We start from the raw sequence: 27,732 nt of genomic DNA on the forward strand, positions 1-27,732 counted from the left end.
CCTTTACCATAATCATTTTTCAGGCCCCTGTGCTTTAGCTGTTTTGATCAGTGTTTTTAAGTTTGACGGCTCAGGCTGTTGCATGTCTTCTAATCATATATGTATCTGCATTTCAGTATCGTTCATTGTTACTTCAAATATTCACTCCGTGTCTTCTGCTTTGACTTTTTCGATTGGTCTTATCCTGTTTGATTGTCCAGGTTATTGTTTACGGCAATTGTGAATGTTTAATGGTCGAGGTTATTCATTTTAAGCAATTGTGAATTTGCGTCTTTTGCTTTGTCTTCTTGTCATTGTTGATGGCCAAAATGGTGGGAAAAAATTCTTGTTATTCAAACGAATTATCTTAACAATTATAAATTTGTGTTTTTCGGTTTGTCTTCCTGGTCTCGTAACGCTTTTAATAGCTTTATTGTCAAAAGTTGTTAAAGCAGCATTAATTAAAACCCTTATTTTCTTCCAAAAATATTTTCCGTATTATTAGCTTCAGCTGTTCGGATCGGTCTTGTCACATTTGATTGTCTAGGTTTTTAGGCTTCAGTAATTGTGAGTTTGCGCTTTTTGGGCTTTCTCATAGCGTCATTTATACGATTATTTTTTTCTTATCGAACCTTGTAACCGATCTGGATCTTTTTATTAGGCCAAAACACCTAAGGGTGCCAATTTTTTAAGAAGAAATACAGAGCAATTAAAAAAAAAAAAAAAAATACTACTATTTGTTGTGACCATTGTTTTCACTTATCTTTTAGTTTTAGATCTCATTGTCCATGATTTTCACGAAAATGAAATTCCCAGTTTTCTTTTTTTTGAGCCACATTGTTTTTATTAGGGGAACGGTGGGGAGGAGTTCTCTGGATTTTATTATAGATTAAGTTTTTTTTATCCAACTTACTTACATCGGTACCTTTTTGTTTCTTTTTAATCCTTTTAAGTATCTTTTTAATCCTTTAAAAATAGCCCATCATAGTGACCTTCGGGTCCTTTTTGTTTCTTTTTTGTCTTGGCCTATCTAACTCCTCTTTTCAGTATGAAATACCTTATTGTTTAAACCAAAGCAAGGTCCTAGCCAATCGCAGGCCAAACATCAAGCAAGTCCTCTTTCTCTGTTATAGAATTGAAGGGCAAATAATAGTTAATTTCTGCTATTTATACCTCTTGCATCGAGGGATTGTGGGATTAGGTCATCTCCTTTGCATATTCATAGGAACTTCTGATTATTTTAAGTAATATCTCAAAATTTGTCAAAACCTAGATTGGATGTCTAGGGGTTAAAGCGGGGCAGGTGACAAAAGGATAATATCGAATGAGATATCTCCGAAGCCTTTGAGACCTTTCACACAAAGTAGCTGGATGAAACAGAGATAGGTAATTTTAGCCATATGGCGTGTTTCTATGGCTCAAATGAATCCTCCAAAGTGGAAATTGTGATATGAATGTATGGTTTATGGCCGTTTATTCTTGCTTCTCATTTTTAGTTTCAGGAGTTTTGTTTTTCACTATGTTGCCCATCATAGTGACCTTCGGGTCTCAAGTTTAAGGCAAGGTTTGAGCCCGAAGATAATTTCTTAATAATAGCGGAAGTATATAAAAAACCTAAACTTGTGTATTAAACATTAAAAAAAACTATTTGAAAATGATCCCTATTAAGTAATCGGACTAACGACGCTTCTTGACGACAAAGGTCATTGTGTTAGCCCCAGGGTGCTACTGCAGCCAGATTTGGTTTCCCGGTCCCGTAGTACTAAGCTAAGGTCAAGCAAACTGCGCCACCAAAGGACAAAAATGACCACTATGTCACTTTTAAAGTTATGATTTATATCACGTGCTGTAATGACGTGATATTGTCGTACTTTAATGACGTGATATGTAATGACGTACTTTTAATGACGTGATATTTCCTTGATATGTTTCAAAACGAGATTTATAGCTCAAAATGGATCCAAGTCTTCTGATAGCAAGTAAAAGCTTTAAAAGGCGAAGTATGAAGGTTCCTAGTGTGAAAAACAAAAAAGAGAAGAAAGAAATGTCTCCATTAGGAGAGACAAAAATGCAAAAAATGTCCTATTTTGCTGTATCAAAGTTAAATACTTCAAAAGACCCACTTTTTGTGGAAACGTTACCTTACAAGTTCAGTGCCTTAGCAAAAATAGTCAAGTATATGCAAAAGAGATATCTGGAAGGAAATGACTACTCACTAAGTCTTAAACAAGTATTAGGTGAAACAGATCAGCTGGATATTAGTAGCAGTACAAAAACATGGTTGGCAAAAATAGCTCTCCCAGAAAATCCAAAATTAGAAATAACGAGTGAGAATAAGTACATATACAAGCCGGTATATAACATCAGAAGTAAAAAGTCGTTTTTGAAACTCCTGAAACGTTATCATTCAAAAGGCCTTGGGGGAATCTCACTAAAAGATATCCAAGAATCACTACCAAATTCTGAAAAGATCTTAAATCACCTTCACGACAAAGTCATTTGTCTCCCTGGTGCAGATAAGGACGTAGTGAATTATGGTAATGATGCTAGCTTAGAAGTGGACGAGGATGTTATTAAAGAATGGCGACTAGTGTCTGTTGACATAGATGACAAAAAAATTGAAAAATATTTACAAAAACGAAACATGAAAATTATGGAAAATATAAAAAAGCGACAAATGCCTACTATTTTTAAGAGGAATAAAAAAACACGAAGAATAAGAGGGATGAAAAGGACTAGAGATAATAATCATCTTGATGAGAATTTCAATTAGTCACTTATAAGTTTTAACCAGCTCCAGCTCCAGACATGTTCAATATACCGACTCCAGTTCCGACTCCATTCAGGAAAAAAAATACCATAGCTCTGACTTCACAGCCCTGTTTTCAAGACTCTTTTAACTAGATTTTGCAATTAAGACAACCTTCGATTTTAACCCAAGACATTTTGAATACGCCTACTGTAACTTTGACCCAAAATTTACTATAGCTCCGAACTCACAGGACTGCTCGAAATGCTCAAAAATTTTTTCAATGAGACACGGCAGTAGCTCCTAAACTTGAATGCGGTTTGATAAATACAAATTTTCGTTTGTGAGAATCTAAGGCACCCTAAAGTGCAGTTGAGAATAGTGAACAGTATAAAAGTTAGCTAGCAATGGCAATAGTAACTAGCAATAGCAGCTCAACTTTGGAACAATCTTTGATACAGCCATGCGTAAGATAATCTATTTTTACTTCGCATTTATACCAGCAACCTTTGTAATCTAGTTGATGACCAATGGCCTAGTTTCCATTTTTGGCAGCAAAATATACGAGTGCTTTCTGAAACAGTCAAGTATCGGCTGACTTCATTTTTAACCCTTTATAAGGTTGTAGCTACCGCTACAACCATGGTGAAAAATCCACCGATACACATTCGATCTTTAAATGCTGCGAGTTGCAACGATTGAGTTGCAGCTGCAACTCAATCGTAAGACTTTAATGGCCAACTTTGAAAGTAGAATACAACAAATCTTCTGTCGGTCATTTTCAATAGCGAGTTGATTCCTTGAAATTATGCTTTACATTTGGTTTGACCAAATTTTGCATGAGAAACTTAGGGTAACAATCTAAGTTATTTATACCGGAGCCCTTTGAAACTAAAATGCGACAAGTGTCCAGAGTGCATTCTCAAATCCACGAAGTAAAATTATTTCTAGAAATAATCTTCTGTGTTTATGAAGAATACTTTTTAAATAAAGATATTCAGCCAGACATACCTGACTTTCAGACACAGAAATATGTAAATGAGTGCTATTTATAAAAAAAAAAAAAAAAAAAAAAAAAAAAAAAACACCACTAGGCTTGTGTACGAGAAAAACTTGAGTTTTTTTTCTCAAGATGGACATCAAATGTGTAACTTGAAAAATAAATAAAAGGCAAAAAAAGGTAAAATAAATTTTGCTTCAATTATAAAGCTCAAAGATATGCAAACAGCGTTCTTACAACTTATTCACATCTTATATTTTGTTTAAACTCTTTGTTTTTTATCTTACGTACGAAACCAAGAAAGGAAAAGATATAATAAATGAACAAAAAATCAAATAGGTGAAAAAAATGACGATTTTGTCAGTCAGTAGCAAAATATGAAAACAAAAATCAATCAAATATTTTGACAAGGACCTCCGCCAAGTCGTCCTCATTGCTCAAAAAACAAAAACAAACTAAATTTTGAAGTGAACTGGGCAAGAGAAGAGAAGACACTGAATCAAAAAAGAAGAAAAAAAAAAACAGCCAGAGATCAATGAAAGAGAATTTACTAATTAGATTGAATAAGTGTCCTTTGCCTTGCAACAGATTTTGCCTGACTACAATTTCCGTTTTCATTGGATATGTGGACAGACTGTGCTAAATTAGACTGGGCCAAATTAATCTAATGAATCTCTTGGAAGAAATATTAAGAGACGCAAACGACTATGTGAAAGGTTAAGAAAAAATGCAAGAAATGGAGGAAGATGCAAATCAACTTGCTGATTCTTTGGGTTTGGGACAACAACCTCCAAACAAGAAGCTCATTTTTTACTGTGCCAAATGGTGTCGATTATAGACAGTTCAACCCTTGTGCATAAAATGAAACATGCGCTGTGCGTAAACTTAATACTGACCGTATTTTTCACCAAATAATATGGTTGTAGAATAACGTGGCAAAATATTGTCACTTAAAAAAAATACAGACAATCTTATGGAGCCCTTTATTTACCCAATGTTTCATTCACCTGGAACATCAGTACATTCAAGGGGTATGCTACTTCAACCATCTTATTTAAGTCGTCCACATATAACACGGTTAGAATTAGGAAGGTATCGTATCGCTTTTCGACCTGAAATGCAAAAAACCTTTCTGTACCTTTTGGTGAAAGGCAATCATTATCTGGAGCCGTGAAGCCAGTAATAATAATAACAATAATAATAGAAAAAAGACTTTTCCAATAGTACCTCGTTCATACCGATATTCGTGTTGAGCACGATCGTATTGACTCGATAAAATATAACCAGAAAACTATTACATGTGAAAACTACGTAGGTGTTACACGACTTCTTAAAGACTTGGCGACTCTTTGGCGAAAAAGTTATACTACCGTCATCATTCGTCAGATCAACACGCTACTTCGCTAAGAATTTTGAAGATGCCTTCGCTATTGTTCGTCGGCTTAGACCCCCAGATTTCTTTGTAAGTGTGACATACAATCGTGATTGGCCTGAATTTAAAGAAACAGCAAGTATTACATTGGATGATATATATATATATCTATCTATATAAAAATAAGTTGTCTGTCTGTCTGGCTGTGGATCAGGTGATGTCATGTTTCTGTGTCGGCTGACGTCATGAAATTAGTTGTCGTCATGTTTGTTATGACGATGCTTAGTATATTGTAAAACACATTAATTTGGTTAATAATATACCATTTAAAACACCAAAATGAACATGCTGGAGTAGTCACTCGGTGAGAGAGGGTGTCAGAACGGAGAATGAAGGTCCTAGGTTCAAATCCTGGTTAGGCTAATAAAAAAGGTAAAAAACTAAAAACTAAAAAAAAACTGAAAAAATTAAAAAAAGGCAAAAACTACAAAAAAAACTAAAAACTAATAAAAAAATAAAAAAGCTAAAAAACTAAAAAAACTAAAAAACTAAAAAACTAAAAAAACTAAAAACTAAAAAAAAACTTAAAAAAAAGGAAAAAACTGAAAAATAGGAGAGAAAAAGAAAACTAATAAAATTAAGAATAAAAAAGATAAAAACTAAAAAAAAAGTAAAAAGAAAAAACGAAAAAAAACTAAAAAAGCTAAAAAAAAGGTAAAAACCAATAAAAAACTAAAAAGAAAAAAGGAAAAAAACTAAAAAAAATTTTCATCTAAAAAACTAAAAAAGGTAAAAACTAAAAGAACTAAAAAGGAAAAAAAAAACTAAAAAAAGGAAAAAAACTGAAAAATAAAGGAGAAAAAGAAAACTAAAAAAATATAAATAAAAATAAAAAAACTAAAAAGATAAAAACTTCAAAAAAAACTAAAAAGAAAAAAGAAAAAAACTGAAAAGCCTAAAAAAGAGGTCAAAACCAAAAAAAAACTAAAAGGAAAAAAAGGGAAAAAATTAAAAATTTATTTCATCATATACCAATTCAAAAACGAATGTATACCGGGATGACGACCGGGACACAGGGAATATAAATGACGACCGGGACACAGGGACACAACTACAACGGTGACGCCGGGGGCACAGGGGGGACATAAATGACGACGGGGACACAGGCAATGTTCGATTAGCAATCACCATCAACAAAGCTCAAGGGGCAACAAAGCTCACCATCAAACAAAGACGAACGGGACGCTCAAAGAGAAATTACAGACTGGAACACTGGGACACAAATGACGACCGGGATACTGGGAATATAAATGACGACCGGGACAAAGGGAATGTTCAATTAGCAATCACCATCAACAAAGCTCAAGGGCAATCATTAGAATCATGAGGTATAGATCTGAATATGGATTGTTTTTCCCATGGACAATTATATGTTGCATGTTCAAGAGTCGGTAAACCTGACAAATGACGACCGGGACACCGGGACACAAGGAATATAAATGACGCCCGGGACACTCAAAGAGAAATCACAGACTGGGACACCGGAACACAAATGACGACCGGGACACAGGGAATATAAATGACGACCGGGACACAGGGACATAACTACAAAGGGGACGCGGGGGTGCACAGGGGGATATATAAATGACGATGGCGACTCAGGGAATGGTCGATTAGCAATCACCATCAACAAAGCTCAAGGGCAATCATTAGAATCATGAGGTATAGATCTGAATACGGATTGTTTTCCCATGGACCATTATATGTTGCATGTTCAAGAGTCGGTAAACCTGACAATCTATTTATATGCACAGACAATGGGACAGCAAAGAATGTTGTATATTCGCAAGTATATATATATATATATATATATATATATATATATATATATATATATATATATATATATATATATATATATATATATATATATATATATCTATCTATATTCACAGGTGGGACATAGGGACACAACTACAATGGCGCGTAACTAATATGGCGCGTAACGACTTACGCGCGCGGGGGGGCTTGGGGGGGACATAGGGACACAACTACAATGACGCGTAACTAATATGGCGCGTAACTAATATGGCGCGTAACGACTTACGCGCGCGGGGGGGCGCGAAGCGCCCCCACCAACTAGGTGTTGGGGTGGCGCGAAGCGCCACCCCAACAGCTAGTATATATATATATATATATATATATATATATATATATATATATATATATATATATATATACTAGCTGTTGGGGGCGTTTCGCGCCCCCCCCCCGCGCGCGTAAGTCGTTACGCGCCATATTATTTACGCGCCATTGTAGTTGTGTCCCACCTGTGAAGATATATATATATATATATATATTAGATATATATATATATATATATATATATATATATATATATATATATATATATATATATATATATATATATATATATATATATATATATATATATATATATATATATATATATATATATATATATATATATATATATATATATATATATATATATATATATATATATATATATATATATATATATATATATATATATATTGGAGGGGGGGGGGGGGCGCTTCACAAATGACGACCGGGACACAGGGAATATAAATGACGACCGGGACACAGGGACATAACTACAAAGGGGACGCCGGGGTGCACAGGGGGATATATAAATGACGATGGCGACTCAGGGAATGGTCGATTAGCAATCACCATCAACAAAGCTCAAGGGCAATCATTAGAATCATGAGGTATAGATCTGAATACGGATTGTTTTCCCATGGACCATTATATGTTGCATGTTCAAGAGTCGGTAAACCTGACAATCTATTTATATGCACAGACAATGGGACAGCAAAGAATGTTGTATATTCGCAAGTATATATATATATATATATATATATATATATATATATATATATATATATATATATATATATATATATATATATATATATATATATATATATATATATATATATCTATCTATATTCACAGGTGGGACATAGGGACACAACTACAATGGCGCGTAACTAATATGGCGCGTAACGACTTACGCGCGCGGGGGGGCTTGGGGGGGACATAGGGACACAACTACAGTGGCCCATAACTAATATGGCGCGTAACTAATATGGCGCGTAACGACTTACGCGCGCGGGGGGGCTTGGGGGGGCGCGAAGCGCCCCCACCAACTAGGTGTTGGGGTGGCGCGAAGCGCCACCCCAACAGCTAGTATATATATATATATATATATATATATATATATATATATATATATATATATATATATATATATATATATATATATACTAGCTGTTGGGGGCGTTTCGCGCCCCCCCCCCGCGCGCGTAAGTCGTTACGCGCCATATTAGTTACGCGCCATTGTAGTTGTGTCCCACCTGTGAAGATATATATATATATATATATATATTAGATATATATATATATATATATATATATATATATATATATATATATATATATATATATATATATATATATATATATATATATATATATATATATATATATATATATATATATATATATATATATATATATATATATATATATTGGAGGGGGGGGGCTTGATGGCCAGGCAATCGAGACGGTTTGAACCGTTATTCCTGCTATTATTTTAGTAGCTATTGCCCTTCCTTCTATTCGTCTTCTCTATTTAATTGATGAAATTCATAACCCTGCCTTGACTATTAAAGTAACGGGGCATCAGTGATACTGATCCTATGAATACTCTGATTTTGACGATATCCAATTTGATTCATACATAATCCCTTCAAATGAACTTTCTACCGGTATATATCGTTTACTTGATGTAGACAATCGTATGCCAGTGCCCTATAATCAAGCTATCCGTCTGATGATTACTTCAGATGACGTTCTACACTCATGAGCTGTGCCATCTCTAGGTATCAAGATGGATGCAGTCCCAGGCCGGCTTAATCAGTCCAGACTTCTAGTGAATATACCCGGAGTATTTTATGGACAATGTTCCGAAATTTGTGGATCTGGACATAGTTTTATACCTATTGTGATTGAAGCTGTTGGAGAGAGAGACTTTCTAAAGTGACTTGAGTTACAAATTTCATAGGGTGGCTGAAAGTCAAGCGGTAGCCTCTTAAGCTCTCTTATGGTAATTACCCCCTGTGGTACAGAGACTTAGTTTATTAATAAATATAAGGTTGTCAACTTTAAGAAGCCGATGGCAGTCTCTTATTCCTCAAATGATGCCACTTCCTTGGGTTATGGTCTTCCTTGTCTCTATAGCTTTACTATGAGCTATTATAACTATGGTATTTTTCCTTTATCAACCCCGTTCGGTTTCTTCTGCTAAAGGCTTCTCTGATCGAACTGTTTACTTAAATTGAAAATGATAGCGAGCCTTTTTTCAGTATTTGATCCGACTTCCTCTTTTTTATCCAACTGATTAAGAATACTAATCCCACTTTTGTTTATAGTAATATCTTTCTGATTGATTCCTTCGCGACCTCAATTTTTGGCTAAGAGAGTTTTAATGGGATTAAATCGGGAGATATCCCTCCTTATAGGCCCAGCAAGATTTGGTGCCAATATCCTAGTTATTGCCCTTTTCTTATTTATTTTATTTAATAATTTTATTGGTTTATTCCCTTATATTTTTACCGCTACTAGACATTTAGCAGTTACCTTAAGACTAGCAGTTCCTCTGTGAATCTCTTTTATTCTATATACTTGGATTAGGGAGACAACGAATGCTTTAGCTCATCTTGTACCTTTAGGAACACCGGTACCTTTAATACCTTTCATGGTATTAATTGAAATCATTAGAAATATGATTCGGCCTATTACACTCTCTGTCCGTCTTGCGGCTAATATAATTGCCGGCCATCTCCTATTGACTCTCTTAGGGGCTCAAGGTGCCCTGGAAAATTTATATGTTACTACAATTGTAGTATTTTCACAGATTATCCTATTAATATTGGAATTCTCTGTAGCTATTATTCAATCTTATGTCTTTATGACTCTAATGACTCTCTATGCAAGAGAATAATGAATCAATTAAATCACCCGTATCATTTGGTTAATATTAGACCTTGACCCCTAGCTACCGGAATAGGAGCTTTTGCAATGACTTCTGGACTTGTCAAATGGTTTCATTCATTTGATAGAATGCTATTTTTTACAGGATTAATAACAATCATATTTGTTTCGTATCAATGATGACGAGACGTATCACGAGAAGCTACTTTTCAAGGAATACATTCAACGAAGGTCGGATTTGGGTTGCGATGGGGAATAATCCTATTTATTATCTCTGAAGTTTTCTTTTTTGTCTCTTTCTTTTGGGCATTTTTTCACAGAAGTTTGTCGCCAAATATTGAAGTTGGGGCCTTATGACCCCCAATTGGAGTGGAAAGCTTTAATCCATTTCAAGTGCCCCTGCTTAATACAAGTATTCTGCTGGCTTCAGGAGTTACGGTAACTTGAGCCCACCATGCCTTAATAGAAAATAATTTTGATCAATGCCTTCAGGGGCTTCTATTTACTGTATTGCTGGGGTTATATTTTTCATTTCTTCAAGGGTTGGAATATATAGAAGCCTCATTTACTATTGCGGATAGAATCTATGGGTCTACATTCTTTTTAGCGACAGGTTTTCATGGTTTACATGTACTTATTGGTACTATTTTTCTTATAATTTGTATCTTACGTCACGCTAAGTGCTACTTTTCTCCCCAACATCATTTCGGGTTTGAAGCTGCAGCTTGATATTGACACTTTGTTGATGTTGTCTGATTGTTTCTCTATCTTTCTATCTACTGATGAGGTGAATAGGATCTTTCTAGTATAAATATTATACTTGACTTCCAATCGAGAGATCCTGTTAGGGAAAGATAATTATTTTAATTTGATTAAGAATTTTTATGCTTGTTTTTATTATATTAACCCTCGGAGTGTTTGTGAATAAGAAAGTCTCTCTGGATCGCGAAAAGAGTTCACCATTTGAATGCGGATTCGATCCTTTGAATTCCTCTCGTACCCCCTTTTCTATTCGGTTCTTTGTTATTACTCTAATTTTTCTTATTTTTGATGTAGAGATTACTTTACTCCTACCTATAGTATATTTGAATATATCTTGCCCGACAACCTACCTGATTATCTTCTTTACTTTCATCCTTGTTGCAGGGGTATTTTATGAGTGAAGGGAAGGTGCCCTAAGATGAATTAAATAATCATTAACTTTATCAAAGACGCTTTATTCAGGAGAATAGTTTAAATAGAACATTGGGTTTGCATCCTAAAAGAGGGATGTTCCTTCTCTCAGAGTGAGAATTGATGTTATCAAATCCAGTTTCGACCTGAATTTAGGCCTTTCGGCCCCCACTCTTTAGCAGAAGCTAATTGATAGCGCTTCATTGTTAATGAAGAGAAAGGGATGACCCCTGTTAAGAGGCAGAAAGAAGGATGGGAGCTGCTAACTCTTCAACCGGGTAGTTAAATTCTACTCACTGCCTATTTATATAGTATATTTAATACAATGCATTTTCAATGCATAAATGGATAAATGTCCTTTAAATATTTCCAGGAATCATCCACCCCAACATCTTCAGTGTTGTGCTCTTATTAAGCTATAGAAATATATAAATAGTGTGAATAATAAAGAAGATAGGATAAGTACCTTATATGGAGAGGAGGTTAAAAACGAAAATAGAGATGACCCCCGTAAGCTATTATGGTAGATTAATGACGGCCCCGCTTCTTCTACCCAACCACAATCACCCTCATGATAAAGGAGTTCACCCATAAATAAAGGTATGAAGCTTGTTCGCCCTGTAATGAATGGTAAAAATATTATTCTACTTACATAATGTCTTAGGCTTAAACTAAATGATTTGACAAAGTAAGGTAAAATCACCCCTACTATAATAAGGGAGAGGAGGAGAATCTTTTCAAATGGACCTAAGATGATTCTTACGTCCCCCAGAAAACATCAATAAAAAATATACCCCCCTATAACAGCCCCTCAATAAAGAACAAAAAGAGGAGTTAGATAATCCCCTTCTTCGTCCCTGTATTGACAGCTTAAATTATAATTGTAGGAGCACAGACATATTATTGCAATTCGTGAAGAATAAGTTCTTGTTAGAAGACATGAAACTAATATAAGTACACTAGGAAATAATATGTGTAGACTCTCTGAAGATTCAATAATTAGATCTTTTGAAAAAAAACCCGATAAATATGGGAACCCTATTAATCTAAGAGAGCAAACTAAGATAATATAGCTAGTGTAAGGGAGTATCCTGGATACCCCTCCTATACGACGTATATCTTGTACCCCTAGCGAATGAATTACGACCCCCGAACATATAAAAAGAAGAGCCTTAAAGAGTGCATGGGCAAAAAGATGAAAATAACAAAATAGAGTGAGCCCTAAACCTAGAGAGAATATTATTACTCCTAGTTGACTTAATGTAGATAACGCAATTACTCGTTTTAGATCGTTTTCTCCGAACGCAGCCAGGCCTGAAAAAAAGGAAGTTAAGGCCCCTATGACAACGAGTAAAAGACACCCTCTCTCTTCAAATGAAGGAGACAAACGAATTATCAAATAAATCCCGGCTGTCACTAGTGTGGACGAATGGACTAGGGATGAGACAGGGGTAGGAGCCGCCATGGCTGCTGGTAACCATGCAGAAAAAGGTAGTTGAGCTCTTTTGGTAAAAGAAGATAGAATGAAGAAAAGCATAATTGATAAAGAGAAGTATCTTAAGAATATATAGTCCCAGCTCTTAGAGTAAAATATTAGCCCTAATGACCATAAAATTAATACATCACCTACTCGATTTCTTAAAATAGTAATTATTCCTCTAGAGGAAGAATTGTAATTTTTGTAAAATATAATTAATAGATATGAAGTGATACCTAACCCATCTCAACCTAATATTAATCTTAATCCATCCGAAGATATAATCAACAGGACCATAGATGAGATGAATCCTAGTATTATGTATATGAAACGATTAACAAAAGTTTCACCTCTTATATAATAAGAAGAATAAATTATGACTTGAGAAGAAATTAAGAGAACTAAGAAGATGAATGATAGTCTTAGCCAATCAAAGCACACTTGATAATCCAAATACAAAAAGGATACTTTTAATAAGTAGATTTCATCTAATAGGAATAATAAAAATGAGCAACAAACACTTATTACTCCGATAGATAGTAGGATGTAGCCTGATACAAAATATAACAATACTGTCAGAGATGACTCTCCTTTAGTTCCACAAACTAATATTCTCTTTAAACTATAACAGTAAACGAAAATTAAAGTCAGTAACGGAATCAGATGAGCTCTTCCGATTATATATTCCTTTAAGTTGTATTCTAATCAGCTAAAGATATACAATCTCTCCCCGTGACTTGTACTGGAGTATAAATAAATACAATAACAAGATGAAAAAAAACATAAGATTCCAGATAGGCCTACTACTATTCAGTCTAGACTAAATACGCCGATAAAAAAATATATTTCGGAAAAGAAGTTAAGTGAAGGGGGTAATCCTATATTGAGGAAGCTAAGACTGAGTCATCAAAAACATAAATATGGAAAAAGAGAGATTATTCTACGGGTAAGAAGGAATCTGCGACTTCAGATGCGCGCATAAAATAGATAGCTTAAGTAGAATAATCCAGAGGAACAAATCCCGTGAGATACCATTATTAAAATTGATCTTATGTTGGTGTAAGTACAAGATATAAGTATACCTAAAATAACGAATGATATATGAGCGACGGAGGAATAAGCAATTAAGGATTTGACATCGGATTGGCGTAGACAGATCAAGCAGCTGAAGATCCCGCCTATTAAGCAGACCCCTATTAATGTTGTTTCTCTATAAATATTTAATACCTGTACTAAATAGAGGCCGTAACCCCCTAGCTTGAGGAGAATGGCGGCTAACACTATAGAGCCAGTTACTGGAGCCTCTACGTGAGCCTTAGGTAATCAAATGTGTGCAAAATAAACTGGGAGTTTCACTAGAAAAGAAAGGATGGCTAGCAAGAAGATTATCTTGTCTGTGAAATTACCCCAAAATTGCAAGAAGGATGACGAATAAATACTCGTGTGGGCAATGATAATAAAGAGTAGAGGTAAAGAGGATAGTAGAGTATAGAATAAGAAATAATAGGAAGCAGGTAGACGCTCTGGCTGGTAACCTCACCCGAGGATTAAAATAATTGTGGGAATTAGAGAGCACTCAAAGAAGACGTAGAATAAGATGAATGACTGAGTAGTAAAGGTGAGTCACAAAAGGACAAACAAGCTTACGAGGATAGTTCTATAGCTTAATGGCCAACTTGGCTTTAATCTAATAACTATTAGAAAGAAAATTCCTGAAGTCAATGTTAAAAGAGTAATTCCCCACTCTAGATGAAATTCTGATATTAACTTGTATATTAATATTAAGTATATTAGACTTGAGGTAAAGAACCACTTATTCATTTAGGAACTGTACTTGATCTGATCCTGACGAACGTACTAAAGATACCAATACTGATAATCCTAAAGCTCCTTCACAAACTGTGACTCTAAGAAAGATGAATGCGTTAATTATTCTCATATAGTTTGAATATATTAATAATCTGAACAATAAAAGAATGAGAAATTCTAATCTCAATAGAGTTACTAGAAGATGCTTGTTTCTTGAAGAGAAAATTAGTAGTCCTAAAGAAAGTGATAAGTAAATTATTATGATTGACTGAGTAATTAAAAAATAATGTCGGTCTTGTAAACCGAATTTAGAGGAATCTCTCGGTCTTCAAAAGAGTTATTAACATCTTTAACTTCCAAAGTTAATATTTTTATTAAACTACCTTTTGACATCCTAGGATCTATCGTTGTTATCTCCATATTTATGCTTCTAATGAATCATCCTCTTGCTTTTACACTCTCGTTGTTCGTTCAAACTTTATTGATTTGTATTATGCTTAAAAATGTTTCTCTGTGAATTTCACTAATTCTCTTTTTGATCTTTCTAGGGGGGATTCTGGTAATGTTTATTTATGTGTCTTCGCTAAGAGCTAACGAGAAATTTGCTGTGGATTTAACGTCATTCATATGAGTGGTACCTACAATTGTCTTGTCTTTTTTAGTTTTAAATAAGAATTTCATGTTTATGAGCCCTTCCTCGGGCTACCTCTATCCTGCCGATTTCGTGATCATCAATTTTAATGTTAATAGACTTACCGTACTGGCCTACTCGTTTATAGTAGTATATTTATTTTTAGCGCTCCTGCTGGTCATTGATTTTTTGAACAGTAATAAAAAACCTTTGCGGTCAATGATCTAGTAATTCCGTGATCTTAGGAAATAAAATGTTATCTCTACGTAAGACACAACCTACCCTTAAAATTATTAATTCTGCCTTGGTGGATCTACCTGTGCCGGCCAACATTTCTATTTGATGAAACTTTGGCTCTCTCCTGGGCCTCTGTCTTGTTATTCAAATTGTTACTGGACTTTTTTTAGCGATGCATTACACGGCGAGAGTAGACTTAGCTTTCTCTAGAGTGGCCCATATTTGCCGAGATGTCAACTACGGTTGGCTGCTCCGAACTGTCCACGCCAATGGTGCCTCTTTTTTCTTTATTTGCATTTATTTTCATATTGGCCGAGGGATGTATTATGGTTCTTTCCATTATTTCGAGACATGAATGACTGGAATTGCTCTTTTGTTTCTTGTAATAGCCGCTGCTTTTTTAGGGTATGTTCTCCCGTGAGGTCAAATGTCCTTCTGGGGGGCGACTGTAATTACAAACTTAATATCTGCCGTACCTTATATTGGTAACGATGTAGTACAATGGTTATGAGGGGGGTTTGCTGTTGATAATCCCACTCTGACGCGATTTTTCACTTTTCATTTCTTGATCCCCTTTCTGGTGGCCGGTCTGACAATAATTCACCTTTTATTCCTTCATCAAAGAGGTTCAAATAACCCCCTTGGAATTAACGCTAACTTAGACAAGTTACCGTTCCACCCTTATTTTACCATTAAGGATACCGTGGGATTTATAGTCCTTATCTTTTTTCTTGTGACTCTCTCCTTAACTAGACCCTATCTTCTAGGGGACCCGGATAATTTCATTCCTGCTAACCCGTTGGTTACCCCAGCTCATATTCAACCGGAATGGTATTTTCTGTTTGCATACGCTATTTTGCGGTCTATTCCTAATAAGCTAGGAGGGGTAATTGCCCTTGTTTCTTCTATTCTTATTCTTGTGTCCCTTCCCTTTACATTTAAGCCTAAGTTTCGAGGTCTTGAGTTTTATTCTGTAGCCCAGCCTTTGTTTTGATCCTGAGTATCAGTCTTTTTACTTCTAACATGAATTGGGGCACGACCTGTAGAAGACCCCTATATTTTTCTGGGACAGGTTCTTACGTGTGCTTACTTCTCATATTTTGTGTTTACTCCAATCGTTATTAATTTGAATGACAAAATTGTCTAATTAGACCCCTTGGCCGATTAAAGCATCTGTTTTGAAAGCAGAATAAGGTTGATTATACAACCAGGGGTCTTTATTTTTAACCCCCTTGAGAAAGGCTTCAGTAAAAGCACAGGAATATTAAAGATGTAGGTAAAAGACTTTTCCAGCATAAATGTATTAGGTTATCGTAACGATAGCGGGGATAGGAGCCGCGTCTCCAGAGATAGGAGTACACCACTAAACAAAATATAAAGAAGCTTATGGACCCGAATACTACACTAAATAGTAGAGATATAAAAAGAATGCTAGCGTATTCTGATAATATAATTAGAGCGAAACCGACTCCTATGTATTCTGTATTGAACCCCGACACTAACTCGGATTCACCCTCAGCTAGATCAAAGGGTGTTCGATTAGTCTCTGCCAGAATTGTAATAAATCAGCACAATCCTAGAGGAAGACATAAGTATAAAGGTCAACCTACGTAAGAAGATTTGACTAGGTACCCTTCTAGATCGAGCTTTTTAAATAGCATTAAAGGAGAAAGGATGATAATAATTAAAGATACCTCGTAGGAGATGGTCTGTGCCCCTGCGCGAATTCTTCCTAGCAGAGAATACTTAGAGTTAGAGGACCAACCTGCGACCATAATTCTGTATACTCTCACTCTCATTGCACAAATGACTAATAGGAATGATAAATTGAATTTTGCACCGTAAGAAATAAATGGGACTAGAGTTCATAAAAAAAAGAAAGGAATAGACTGAATACAGGAGCAACGAGATACGGTATGAAATTTGAGATAAGAGGAAGTGAGACTTCCCTACAAAATAATTTGATCCCATCAGAAAAAGGCTGTAGGATCCCAAGAAAACCGACTTTATTTGGGCCCTTACGCAACTGAATGTAACCCAAGATCTTTCGTTCTAATAGTGTTAAAAAAGCAACTGAAACTAAAACCATAACTACTTGTAAAAAGATAAAATAGATCATTTAAGCTAGTGCTATCAACTAAGGTCTCCTTATAAATAGATCCTAAATCTAACGCATTTGTCTGCCAAGCTGACATAAAATCTCAAGAGGTCCTTTCGTACTATCATGAGTGAATTTGCCTTGGGGGTAGAAACTAACCTGGCTTACGCCGGTCTGAACTCAGATCACGTAGGGGTTTAACAGTCGAACAGACTGCCTCTCTAGGCTGCTGCACCGAGTAGGGTCCCTGAACCAACATCGAGGTCGCAAACTCTTTTGTCGATTTGAACTCTCAAAAAGAATTACGCTGTTATCCCTAAGGTAACTTGGTCTTTATTCATCTAAGGATCAATGGTCATTTATTGATGTGTTTATGTTGTAAGTGTTTATTCTGTTCTTACCGTCGCCCCAACCGAACATTATTTTGCTCTGTCTAATTACCTACCGCAAGACAAAAGAATTAAATGTAAAGATCTATAGGGTCTTATCGCCCTCCAAGTAAATTTAAGCTTAAAAGATTAACTTCAATTTGATCGAAGAGACAGACCATCTCTCGTCAAACCATTCATTCCAGCCTCAAATCAAAAGGCTAATGATTATGCTACCTTCGCATGGTCAGTATACCACGGCCCTTTAATTCATCAGTGGGCAGGCTCGACCTCCCAAAATTAAGAGCGATGTCTTTGTTAAACAGGCGGAGATGAGTTTTGCCGAATTCCTTTGGGATTTTATGAGGAACATTATGTTAAGTGCATTTATAGTTCTACTAATTCTATCATTGTGATTGCTAAATTTATGTAATTAGCATCGGCTAGTTTGAATTAATTATTTTGAAATTATCATTTTGTAACAATGGTTATTAAACCGAGGCAACTTTTAAGCCTAATCATGTTTTTCTTGATATTATAATATAATTTTTTCTAGAGCTCGTCCCCTAGAAAATTTTCCTTGCGGAGTACCCTAAAGGAGTATTCTGCCAACCAGATATAAAGGTACGAAATATTTTTCACAACGATATTGGTCTTGAAGAGATTTATGAAACAATCATCTTTAACCAATATGGATCACCTTATTTCGGGATTCAGCAATAAAGATTGAAATTTAATAAACCCTGATACAAAAGGTACAAACAATAACTTCTTTGTAATTAATAGGCTTTCCTTTTCAGTACTTAGACCTTGAATAAATTCGATTCTTTTACTAATATAATATTGTTTTAAATAAGTTTGTAAATAAAGATTTAGAGAGCACTCTCAAGAGTATCTTTTTAGTGTAAGCAAAATGTTTATTCAAACTCCCTCCCTCTTTCAAGATACACCTTCCGGTATACCTACTTTGTTACGACTTATCTCTTCGGACAAGAGAGCGACGGGCGATGTGTACATTTCTCAGAGCCTCCTTCAGGTTGATAGGCCTTACTTCTAAATCCACCTTCTTCTCCATGATAAAATGAAAATTCCGTTTAAGTTCTTATTGTAACCTACCCTCTCCCGGACATAAGCTACACCTTGATCTGATTTATTAGCCTAAGCAATTAAGAGCAGTTATTTATTTAATCCCCTAAACGACGGTATATAAGCTGTTTCACAAGAACGGGTTGGTTGTCTCGTGGATTGTCATTTATGGGGCAGGTTCCTCTAGTAAGTTTAGAAACCGCCAAATTCTTTAGGTTTGAATAATACTACCCAGGTTAATTAGAAATGAACTAATAGGGTATCTAATCCTAGTTGTTTGGCCATCTAAAGAGTGCTTTATTCAAACAAATGGAAAATAAATACAGATTTCACCCTTATTGATCTAAAATATACTTGTCCCAAAGCTCCTCTGTTCACCTAAAATATTTGCTCTAGGGCCTTGTATGACCGCGGATGCTGGCACAAAGTGATCCCCCTATCTTTTCATTCGCTATACCTAAGAAGTAGGCAATAATGTCAATCACTGCACTTCTAACCTATGATGATATCTTGCATATGACTCGTAGAAAGAGTAAATAAACTAGCTAGAATCAAACTTTTACTGCTAGATGCTGGGATGAGAGGTACTGGATAGAGTATAAAAATGATATTGTAGCGGAAAATAATAATAACGGACAAAGAAGTAGGATGAGAGTTATTTACTGATTTGAGTGTGTTTAAGAATGGGGTTTGTGACTACGAGTAATGGGAGATCAGATGTATAAGGTCATTGAAAGCAGTCACCCCGGCGAGCGACCGAAACCCATTATCTAGCCGCCGTAAAGAGTGAAATATCTCCTCGATAACCTTATTTAAATGTAGAAAATACTCTGGACGTTGCTGTAGATGTCTGGGCTAAAAAATAAATAGTGTGAATAACTAATGCATTGGGGATATTATATGATTTAAACTGACTACTTGTTTGATTATTAGGTCTTGTCTGTCTAGATGATTACCTCATTACGATGAAATAAGTGGAAATGAATATGAATGATGAAGTTAGCAGGATTGAAATTTTATTGACTACGTGTAAATCTAAGTAAAATTAAAATTTATTTAAATACTTGCGTTTACGCGTTTATGATTATGACGATGATAAAAAAAAATAGAAAGGTTAGATAGGGAATTAACCCACCCCTAAATACCTAAAATTACCATATAAATGATACTTACTTATATAACCTCACGCAACAAACAACTAGACTTAACGGCCATTTAAAAAGAGAACGGATGGTGAAATATAGTACATGATAACGTATTTTATGAAATGTAGATTGGTAAAATGATATGTTTAAATACGTAGGCTACCTCTAAGACAAGGCCCCCCCCCCCTTCAGACATGTAGGCATAGACCTACATGTCTGAGGAGGGGCCTTGTTAAAGAGTCAAGCCTACGTACACATATATAATTTAATGTTAGTTTATATAACGTTCTGTATAGTACATTCACCGCTCCTTTTATTAGAATAATAAAGGAGCGGTGAATGTACGTTATTTATATCATTTATATAATATTAAATTTTATTTAAACCCTCTTAAGAGGGTTTCTGAAATAACCTAGAGATATTGATTTATATTTATCCTGGAAGATTTGGTGTTCCAGGATAAATAAAATCATTATCTCATCTAATACAACCCTCCTAAGAGGGTTTAAAAATTTAATAAAGTTATAAACTTATTTGTAGTATTTTTTGTCCTAACACTAAGTGTTAGGACAAGGAAAAAATACTACGGATAAGTTTATATCTAATTAAATGTACCTATAATAAAATATTATTTCCTTTATTTTATATCATTATAATGACGTTCTATATAGATGAAATTGTTTCAAATTGAAAATTAAAGAACCCGTAAAATCGTTAAAAATCGGCTTAAAGTTTGCGTTTAGGGAATTTTGTACCCCCATTTTACACGTTTAATGCTAAGATTCTCGATATTTACCTCAAAAACAGCCTTTTTCAGGATCTTACCTTTAATCCTGTAAAAAAGTAAATTAACCCGTCTCAAATTTTTCTTCAAAAAGTGTAAAATAAATAATTTTATTCTATTTCAGCAAGGGAGGGCGGCAGCAGTCTGGATTATCTCCTGCAGGAGATAACTCAATATAGATTGGCCTCCCCAATAAGTTAAGGAACCGATAAATTTATCTTTTTTGAGGTGAATATCAGGGATCTAATCCTGCTCCTAGTGTGAGGTATAAACATAATAGTTAGTTGGAGGGAAAATTGAGTGTTTGATGAAAGTTTGATATTGTCTACTGTTAAAAAAGCATAAAGTTATTTTATTTAGATTAACCTGGAAGAAGAACTCCCTCCCTCGTTACGCTTCAGTTTGAAGCATAAGCTCGGGGGGGGGGGGTTCTTCTCTCCCAGGGGTGTTAAAGAGTAAGCTAAATTAAGCTACTGGGCTCATACCCCAATGATAGAGTAATCTCTCTTTAAATGATTAAGTGATTATGCCTAATTTTTTCCTACATTCTTATAGTGTCCTCCCACTCTTGGTTAGGTTTGTGGCTTAGAATAGAAATGAATTCTTTAAGCTTTATCCCTATCATAATCGAAGAAAGAAAAGAAAATAGATTAAAGTATTTTTTGATTCAGTCAGTAGCCTCAGTCATCTTTTTAGCGAGTATTCTGAATCAATCCTTTTCATTCTTAATTCCTTTTGCCCTATTAATTAAGATTGGTGCGGCCCCGTTCCATATATGATTAGTAAGTATTTCTAAATCTATATCATGAAAGGTTTTATCCCTTTTAATAACTTTTCAGAAAATTGGGCCTCTTCTTGGACTGGCTATACTACAATTCACAAATTCTTTTTTCATTTTTATTAGAGCATTTATTGGTGGATTAGGTGGGATTAACCAATCCAACCTTCGGCTGATTATAGCGTTTTCTTCCATTAGACATTTATCTTGACTAATAGTTAATATAAGAAGATTTTTCTTGATATTAGTTTATTATATGACTTACTTGGCTATTCTATATTTTGTGGTAATTTTATTGCAGCAAAGGGGTACGTACTCCCTCGCCCAAATGAATAGTAATGCTAGATTAATTTATAAAGCTTCGATTTCATTTAATCTTCTCTCTTTAGCCGGGTTACCTCCATTCCTGGGATTTTTTATTAAATGGATATCTCTGGAAATAAATATTTTATCCCCCCTTCTTGTGTTAGCCCTTGTTATGTCTTCATGTTTCTTAGTCTATTTTTATTTTAAGATTGCTATGAGATCTCTTTTATTTCCCTCAGAGATAAAGTCTAAGAAAATAGAGATCCCGGGTATTCTATCAATAGGGTTTAATATTTTTCTTCCCCTATTCTTTTTGTAAAGCTTTAAGTTAATTAAACTACCAGCCTTCAAAGCTGGAAATAAGATGTTCTTAAGCTTTAATAATTTACTTTAATATAGATGAGGGTATTATCTACATAATTACAGTATCAACGTAATCCTTTTTATCAGGCACCTCATCTCTTCTTATTATATATGAAATGTAAATTTCTCTTTAAGAATCAAAATCTTACGTGCACAGAACACTTATATACACATCACCCTGCTTACAATAAAATAATTTTTAGTTAATTAGGCCCGGGTTAGAAACAACTCAAGATTTGCAATCTTGTATTTTTTTTAAACTACTGAGCCGTAAATTAATCATAGTAAAGGGAATAATCCTTAACTAAATTTACAATTTAGCACCTATAATCGGCCACTTTACTTATGCAACGTTGATTTTATTCTACGAATCACAAGGATATTGGAACTTTATACTTTATTTTTGGGGCTTGAGCAGGTATAGTTGGGACTTCTTTAAGAATGCTCATTCGAGCAGAGTTGGGTCAACCAGGTTCCCTGATTGGCGATGAACAAGTATATAATGTTATTGTGACAGCTCATGCATTTATTATAATTTTTTTCATGGTTATACCAATCTTGATTGGGGGATTTGGTAACTGGCTAGTACCCATTATATTGGGGGCCCCGGATATAGCATTTCCCCGGTTAAATAATTTAAGATTTTGAATACTTCCACCATCCTTGACTCTTCTCTTGGCCAGATCTATAGTTGAGAGAGGTGCAGGAACTGGATGAACAGTTTATCCCCCTCTATCCTCAGCCATTGCCCATGCCGGACCTTCTGTAGATTTAGCTATTTTCTCGCTTCATTTAGCTGGAGTTTCCTCTATCTTAGGGGCTGTAAATTTTATTACTACTATCATTAATATACGACCTCAGTCAATATCTATTGACCGTATACCTCTCTTCGTTTGAGCAGTGGGAATCACCGCCGTTCTTCTCCTTTTATCACTTCCAGTCCTAGCGGGGGCTATTACTATACTGTTAACTGATCGTAACTTAAATACTTCTTTCTTCGACCCCGCAGGTGGTGGGGATCCCATCCTTTATCAACATTTATTTTGATTTTTTGGCCATCCTGAAGTGTATATTTTAATTTTACCTGGATTCGGGATAGTGTCCCACATTATTAGCCAAGAAAGAGGTAAGAAGGAAGCATTTGGTACATTAGGTATGATTTATGCTATACTTGCAATTGGTATTCTTGGTTTTGTTGTCTGGGCTCATCATATATTTACTGTGGGAATGGACGTGGACACTCGAGCTTATTTTACTGCTGCAACTATGATTATTGCAATTCCTACGGGAATTAAGATTTTTAGATGGATCGGAACTTTACACGGGACACGACTTACTATAACTCCATCTATGTTGTGGGCCCTAGGATTTGTATTTTTGTTTACTGTGGGAGGGCTTACAGGAGTTGTCCTGTCGAACTCTAGAATTGATATTGTTCTCCATGATACTTATTATGTAGTTGCCCATTTCCACTATGTTTTATCAATGGGTGCTGTCTTTGCTATCATAGCAGGATTTGTACATTGATTTCCTCTAATGACTGGATTAAGAATGAATCAGTTTCTTCTTAAGGTACATTTCTTTATTATATTTTTAGGAGTAAACTTAACTTTTTTCCCTCAACATTTCTTAGGTCTCGCTGGAATACCACGTCGTTACGCAGATTATCCAGATACATATGCTTCATGAAATGTAATTTCTTCATTAGGGAGAGTTATATCTATAATTGCTACATTAATATTTATTTTTTGTATTTGAGAGGCCATGATCGCTAAACGAATTAATATTTTTTCACTTAATTTAAGATCAAGTGTGGAATGGAATCATCCCCATCCGCCTGCCGATCACTCCTATGAAGAAATTACTATGATCTCTACATTTTAAAGTGGCAGAAACATATATGCATTGGATTTAAGCTCCAAAGATGGGTACCCCCTTTAAAAGTGTCTCAATGATTCCAACTAGGTTTACAAAATGGGAATTCACCTCTCATAGAACAACTTATTTTTTTCCATGACCATGCTTTACTAGTGGTAATCTTAATTACTTCTCTTGTAGGCTTTTTCTTAGCTGCATTGTTTTCTAATAAATTTCTCCATCGTTATCTACTTGATGGCCAGGCAATCGAGACGGTTTGAACCGTTATTCCTGCTATTATTTTAGTAGCTATTGCCCTTCCTTCTATTCGTCTTCTCTATTTAATTGATTAAATTCATAACCCTGCCTTGACTATTAAAGTAACGGGGCATCAGTGATACTGATCCTATGAATACTCTGATTTTGACGATATCCAATTTGATTCATACATAATTCCTTCAAATGAACTTTCTACCGGTATATATCGTTTACTTGATGTAGACAATCGTATGCCAGTGCCCTATAATCAAGCTATCCGTCTGATGATTACTTCAGATGACGTTCTACACTCATGAGCTGTGCCATCTCTAGGTATCAAGATGGATGCAGTCCCAGGCCGGCTTAATCAGTCCAGACTTCTAGTGAATATACCCGGAGTATTTTATGGACAATGTTCCGAAATTTGTGGATCTGGACATAGTTTTATACCTATTGTGATTGAAGCTGTTGGAGAGAGAGACTTTCTAAAGTGACTTGAGTTACAAATTTCATAGGGTGGCTGAAAGTCAAGCGGTAGCCTCTTAAGCTCTCTTATGGTAATTACCCCCTGTGGTACAGAGACTTAGTTTATTAATAAATATAAGGTTGTCAACTTTAAGAAGCCGATGGCAGTCTCTTATTCCTCAAATGATGCCACTTCCTTGGGTTATGGTCTTCCTTGTCTCTATAGCTTTACTATGAGCTATTATAACTATGGTATTTTTCCTTTATCAACCCCGTTCGGTTTCTTCTGCTAAAGGCTTCTCTGATCGAACTGTTTACTTAAATTGAAAATGATAGCGAGCCTTTTTTCAGTATTTGATCCGACTTCCTCTTTTTTATCCAACTGATTAAGAATACTAATCCCACTTTTGTTTATAGTAATATCTTTCTGATTGATTCCTTCGCGACCTCAATTTTTGGCTAAGAGAGTTTTAATGGGATTAAATCGGGAGATATCCCTCCTTATAGGCCCAGCAAGATTTGGTGCCAATATCCTAGTTATTGCCCTTTTCTTATTTATTTAATAATTTTATTGGTTTATTCCCTTATATTTTTACCGCTACTAGACATTTAGCAGTTACCTTAAGACTAGCAGTTCCTCTGTGAATCTCTTTTATTCTATATACTTGGATTAGGGAGACAACGAATGCTTTAGCTCATCTTGTACCTTTAGGAACACCGGTACCTTTAATACCTTTCATGGTATTAATTGAAATCATTAGAAATATGATTCGGCCTATTACACTCTCTGTCCGTCTTGCGGCTAATATAATTGCCGGCCATCTCCTATTGACTCTCTTAGGGGCTCAAGGTGCCCTGGAAAATTTATATGTTACTACAATTGTAGTATTTTCACAGATTATCCTATTAATATTGGAATTCTCTGTAGCTATTATTCAATCTTATGTCTTTATGACTCTAATGACTCTCTATGCAAGAGAATAATGAATCAATTAAATCACCCGTATCATTTGGTTAATATTAGACCTTGACCCCTAGCTACCGGAATAGGAGCTTTTGCAATGACTTCTGGACTTGTCAAATGGTTTCATTCATTTGATAGAATGCTATTTTTTACAGGATTAATAACAATCATATTTGTTTCGTATCAATGATGACGAGACGTATCACGAGAAGCTACTTTTCAAGGAATACATTCAACGAAGGTCGGATTTGGGTTGCGATGGGGAATAATCCTATTTATTATCTCTGAAGTTTTCTTTTTTGTCTCTTTCTTTTGGGCATTTTTTCACAGAAGTTTGTCGCCAAATATTGAAGTTGGGGCCTTATGACCCCCAATTGGAGTGGAAAGCTTTAATCCATTTCAAGTGCCCCTGCTTAATACAAGTATTCTGCTGGCTTCAGGAGTTACGGTAACTTGAGCCCACCATGCCTTAATAGAAAATAATTTTGATCAATGCCTTCAGGGGCTTCTATTTACTGTATTGCTGGGGTTATATTTTTCATTTCTTCAAGGGTTGGAATATATAGAAGCCTCATTTACTATTGCGGATAGAATCTATGGGTCTACATTCTTTTTAGCGACAGGTTTTCATGGTTTACATGTACTTATTGGTACTATTTTTCTTATAATTTGTATCTTACGTCACGCTAAGTGCTACTTTTCTCCCCAACATCATTTCGGGTTTGAAGCTGCAGCTTGATATTGACACTTTGTTGATGTTGTCTGATTGTTTCTCTATCTTTCTATCTACTGATGAGGTGAATAGAATCTTTCTAGTATAAATATTATACTTGACTTCCAATCGAGAGATCCTGTTAGGGAAAGATAATTATTTTAATTTGATTAAGAATTTTTATGCTTGTTTTTATTATATTAACCCTCGGAGTGTTTGTGAATAAGAAAGTCTCTCTGGATCGCGAAAAGAGTTCACCATTTGAATGCGGATTCGATCCTTTGAATTCCTCTCGTACCCCCTTTTCTATTCGGTTTTTTGTTATTACTCTAATTTTTCTTATTTTTGATGTAGAGATTACTTTACTCCTACCTATAGTATATTTGAATATATCTTACCCGACAACCTACCTGATTATCTTCTTTACTTTCATCCTTGTTGCAGGGGTATTTTATGAGTGAAGGGAAGGTGCCCTAAGATGAATTAAATAATCATTAACTTTATCAAAGACGCTTTATTCAGGAGAATAGTTTAAATAGAAATAGTTTAAATAGTTTAAATAGATATGACTTTTGATTTTACATCAGAAATTTATAACTACACTTTAGTTGTTATAGAAGATTTGTGCGTACGTATGGCAAACAAACCTCTTCAGGATTTGGGAATGCCTTCACCTAACCGTATCGCTGCTGTTTCGATATGTGTAGAATTGGATCGTGAACAAAGTTACAGTACGAGTGATCTATTGTCGTATGTACAAAATAACATTTCCAAGTTAACGTCGGAACAAAAAGACATTTATGATACGATAATGCATTGTGTCGATAACAACGTTGGAGAAATTTTCTTTTTGGATGCGCCAGGAGGTACTGGTAAAACGTTTGTGATAAAACTGATTCTGGCATCAATTCGATCAAAAAATGATATAGCGTTGGCAATTGCGTCGTCCGGAATAGCCGCAACATTGCTGCCTGGTGGAAGAACTGCTCATTCCGCTTTGAAATTGCCTCTGAACTTGCATTCTACAGAAACTCCCACGTGCAATATTTCCAAATCATCTGGGATGGGTAAAGTATTG

The 27,732-nt window shown here is 35.2% G+C and overlaps 1 protein-coding gene and 5 pseudogenes across 2 annotated transcripts; 5 read left to right on the forward strand and 1 right to left on the reverse strand.

The window, feature by feature from the left end:
• Positions 1-1,933: 1,933 nt before the first annotated feature.
• On the forward strand, positions 1,934-2,752 carry LOC136025690 (general transcription factor IIE subunit 2-like). Its single transcript, XM_065701669.1, has one exon. It carries the CDS (start codon positions 1,934-1,936, stop codon positions 2,750-2,752), a length of 819 nt encoding a protein of 272 aa, XP_065557741.1.
• A 7,266-nt stretch (positions 2,753-10,018) lies between these two features.
• LOC136025969 (cytochrome c oxidase subunit 3-like) lies at positions 10,019-10,940 on the forward strand (annotated as a pseudogene).
• A 61-nt stretch (positions 10,941-11,001) lies between these two features.
• On the reverse strand, positions 11,002-13,498 carry LOC136025691 (NADH-ubiquinone oxidoreductase chain 5-like; annotated as a pseudogene).
• A 9,341-nt stretch (positions 13,499-22,839) lies between these two features.
• On the forward strand, positions 22,840-25,023 carry LOC136025970 (cytochrome c oxidase subunit 1-like; annotated as a pseudogene). The gene has a single exon (XR_010617186.1). The product of XR_010617186.1 is annotated as a cytochrome c oxidase subunit 1-like (transcript).
• Positions 23,554-25,023, forward strand: LOC136025967 (cytochrome c oxidase subunit 1-like; annotated as a pseudogene).
• Positions 25,024-25,159: 136 nt separating this feature from the next.
• LOC136025968 (cytochrome c oxidase subunit 3-like) lies at positions 25,160-26,749 on the forward strand (annotated as a pseudogene).
• The last annotated feature ends 983 nt before the right edge of the window (positions 26,750-27,732 follow it).

Source organism: Artemia franciscana, chromosome 4, assembly GCF_032884065.1.
Source record: "Artemia franciscana chromosome 4, ASM3288406v1, whole genome shotgun sequence".
NCBI classification, from domain to species: Eukaryota; Metazoa; Arthropoda; class Branchiopoda; order Anostraca; family Artemiidae; genus Artemia; species Artemia franciscana.

What these genes read in the sequence shown, in the direction of transcription:
- LOC136025690 (XM_065701669.1), top strand. Translation starts at nt 1,934, where the DNA reads ATGGATCCAAGTCTTCTGATAGCAAGTAAAAGCTTTAAAAGGCGAAGT.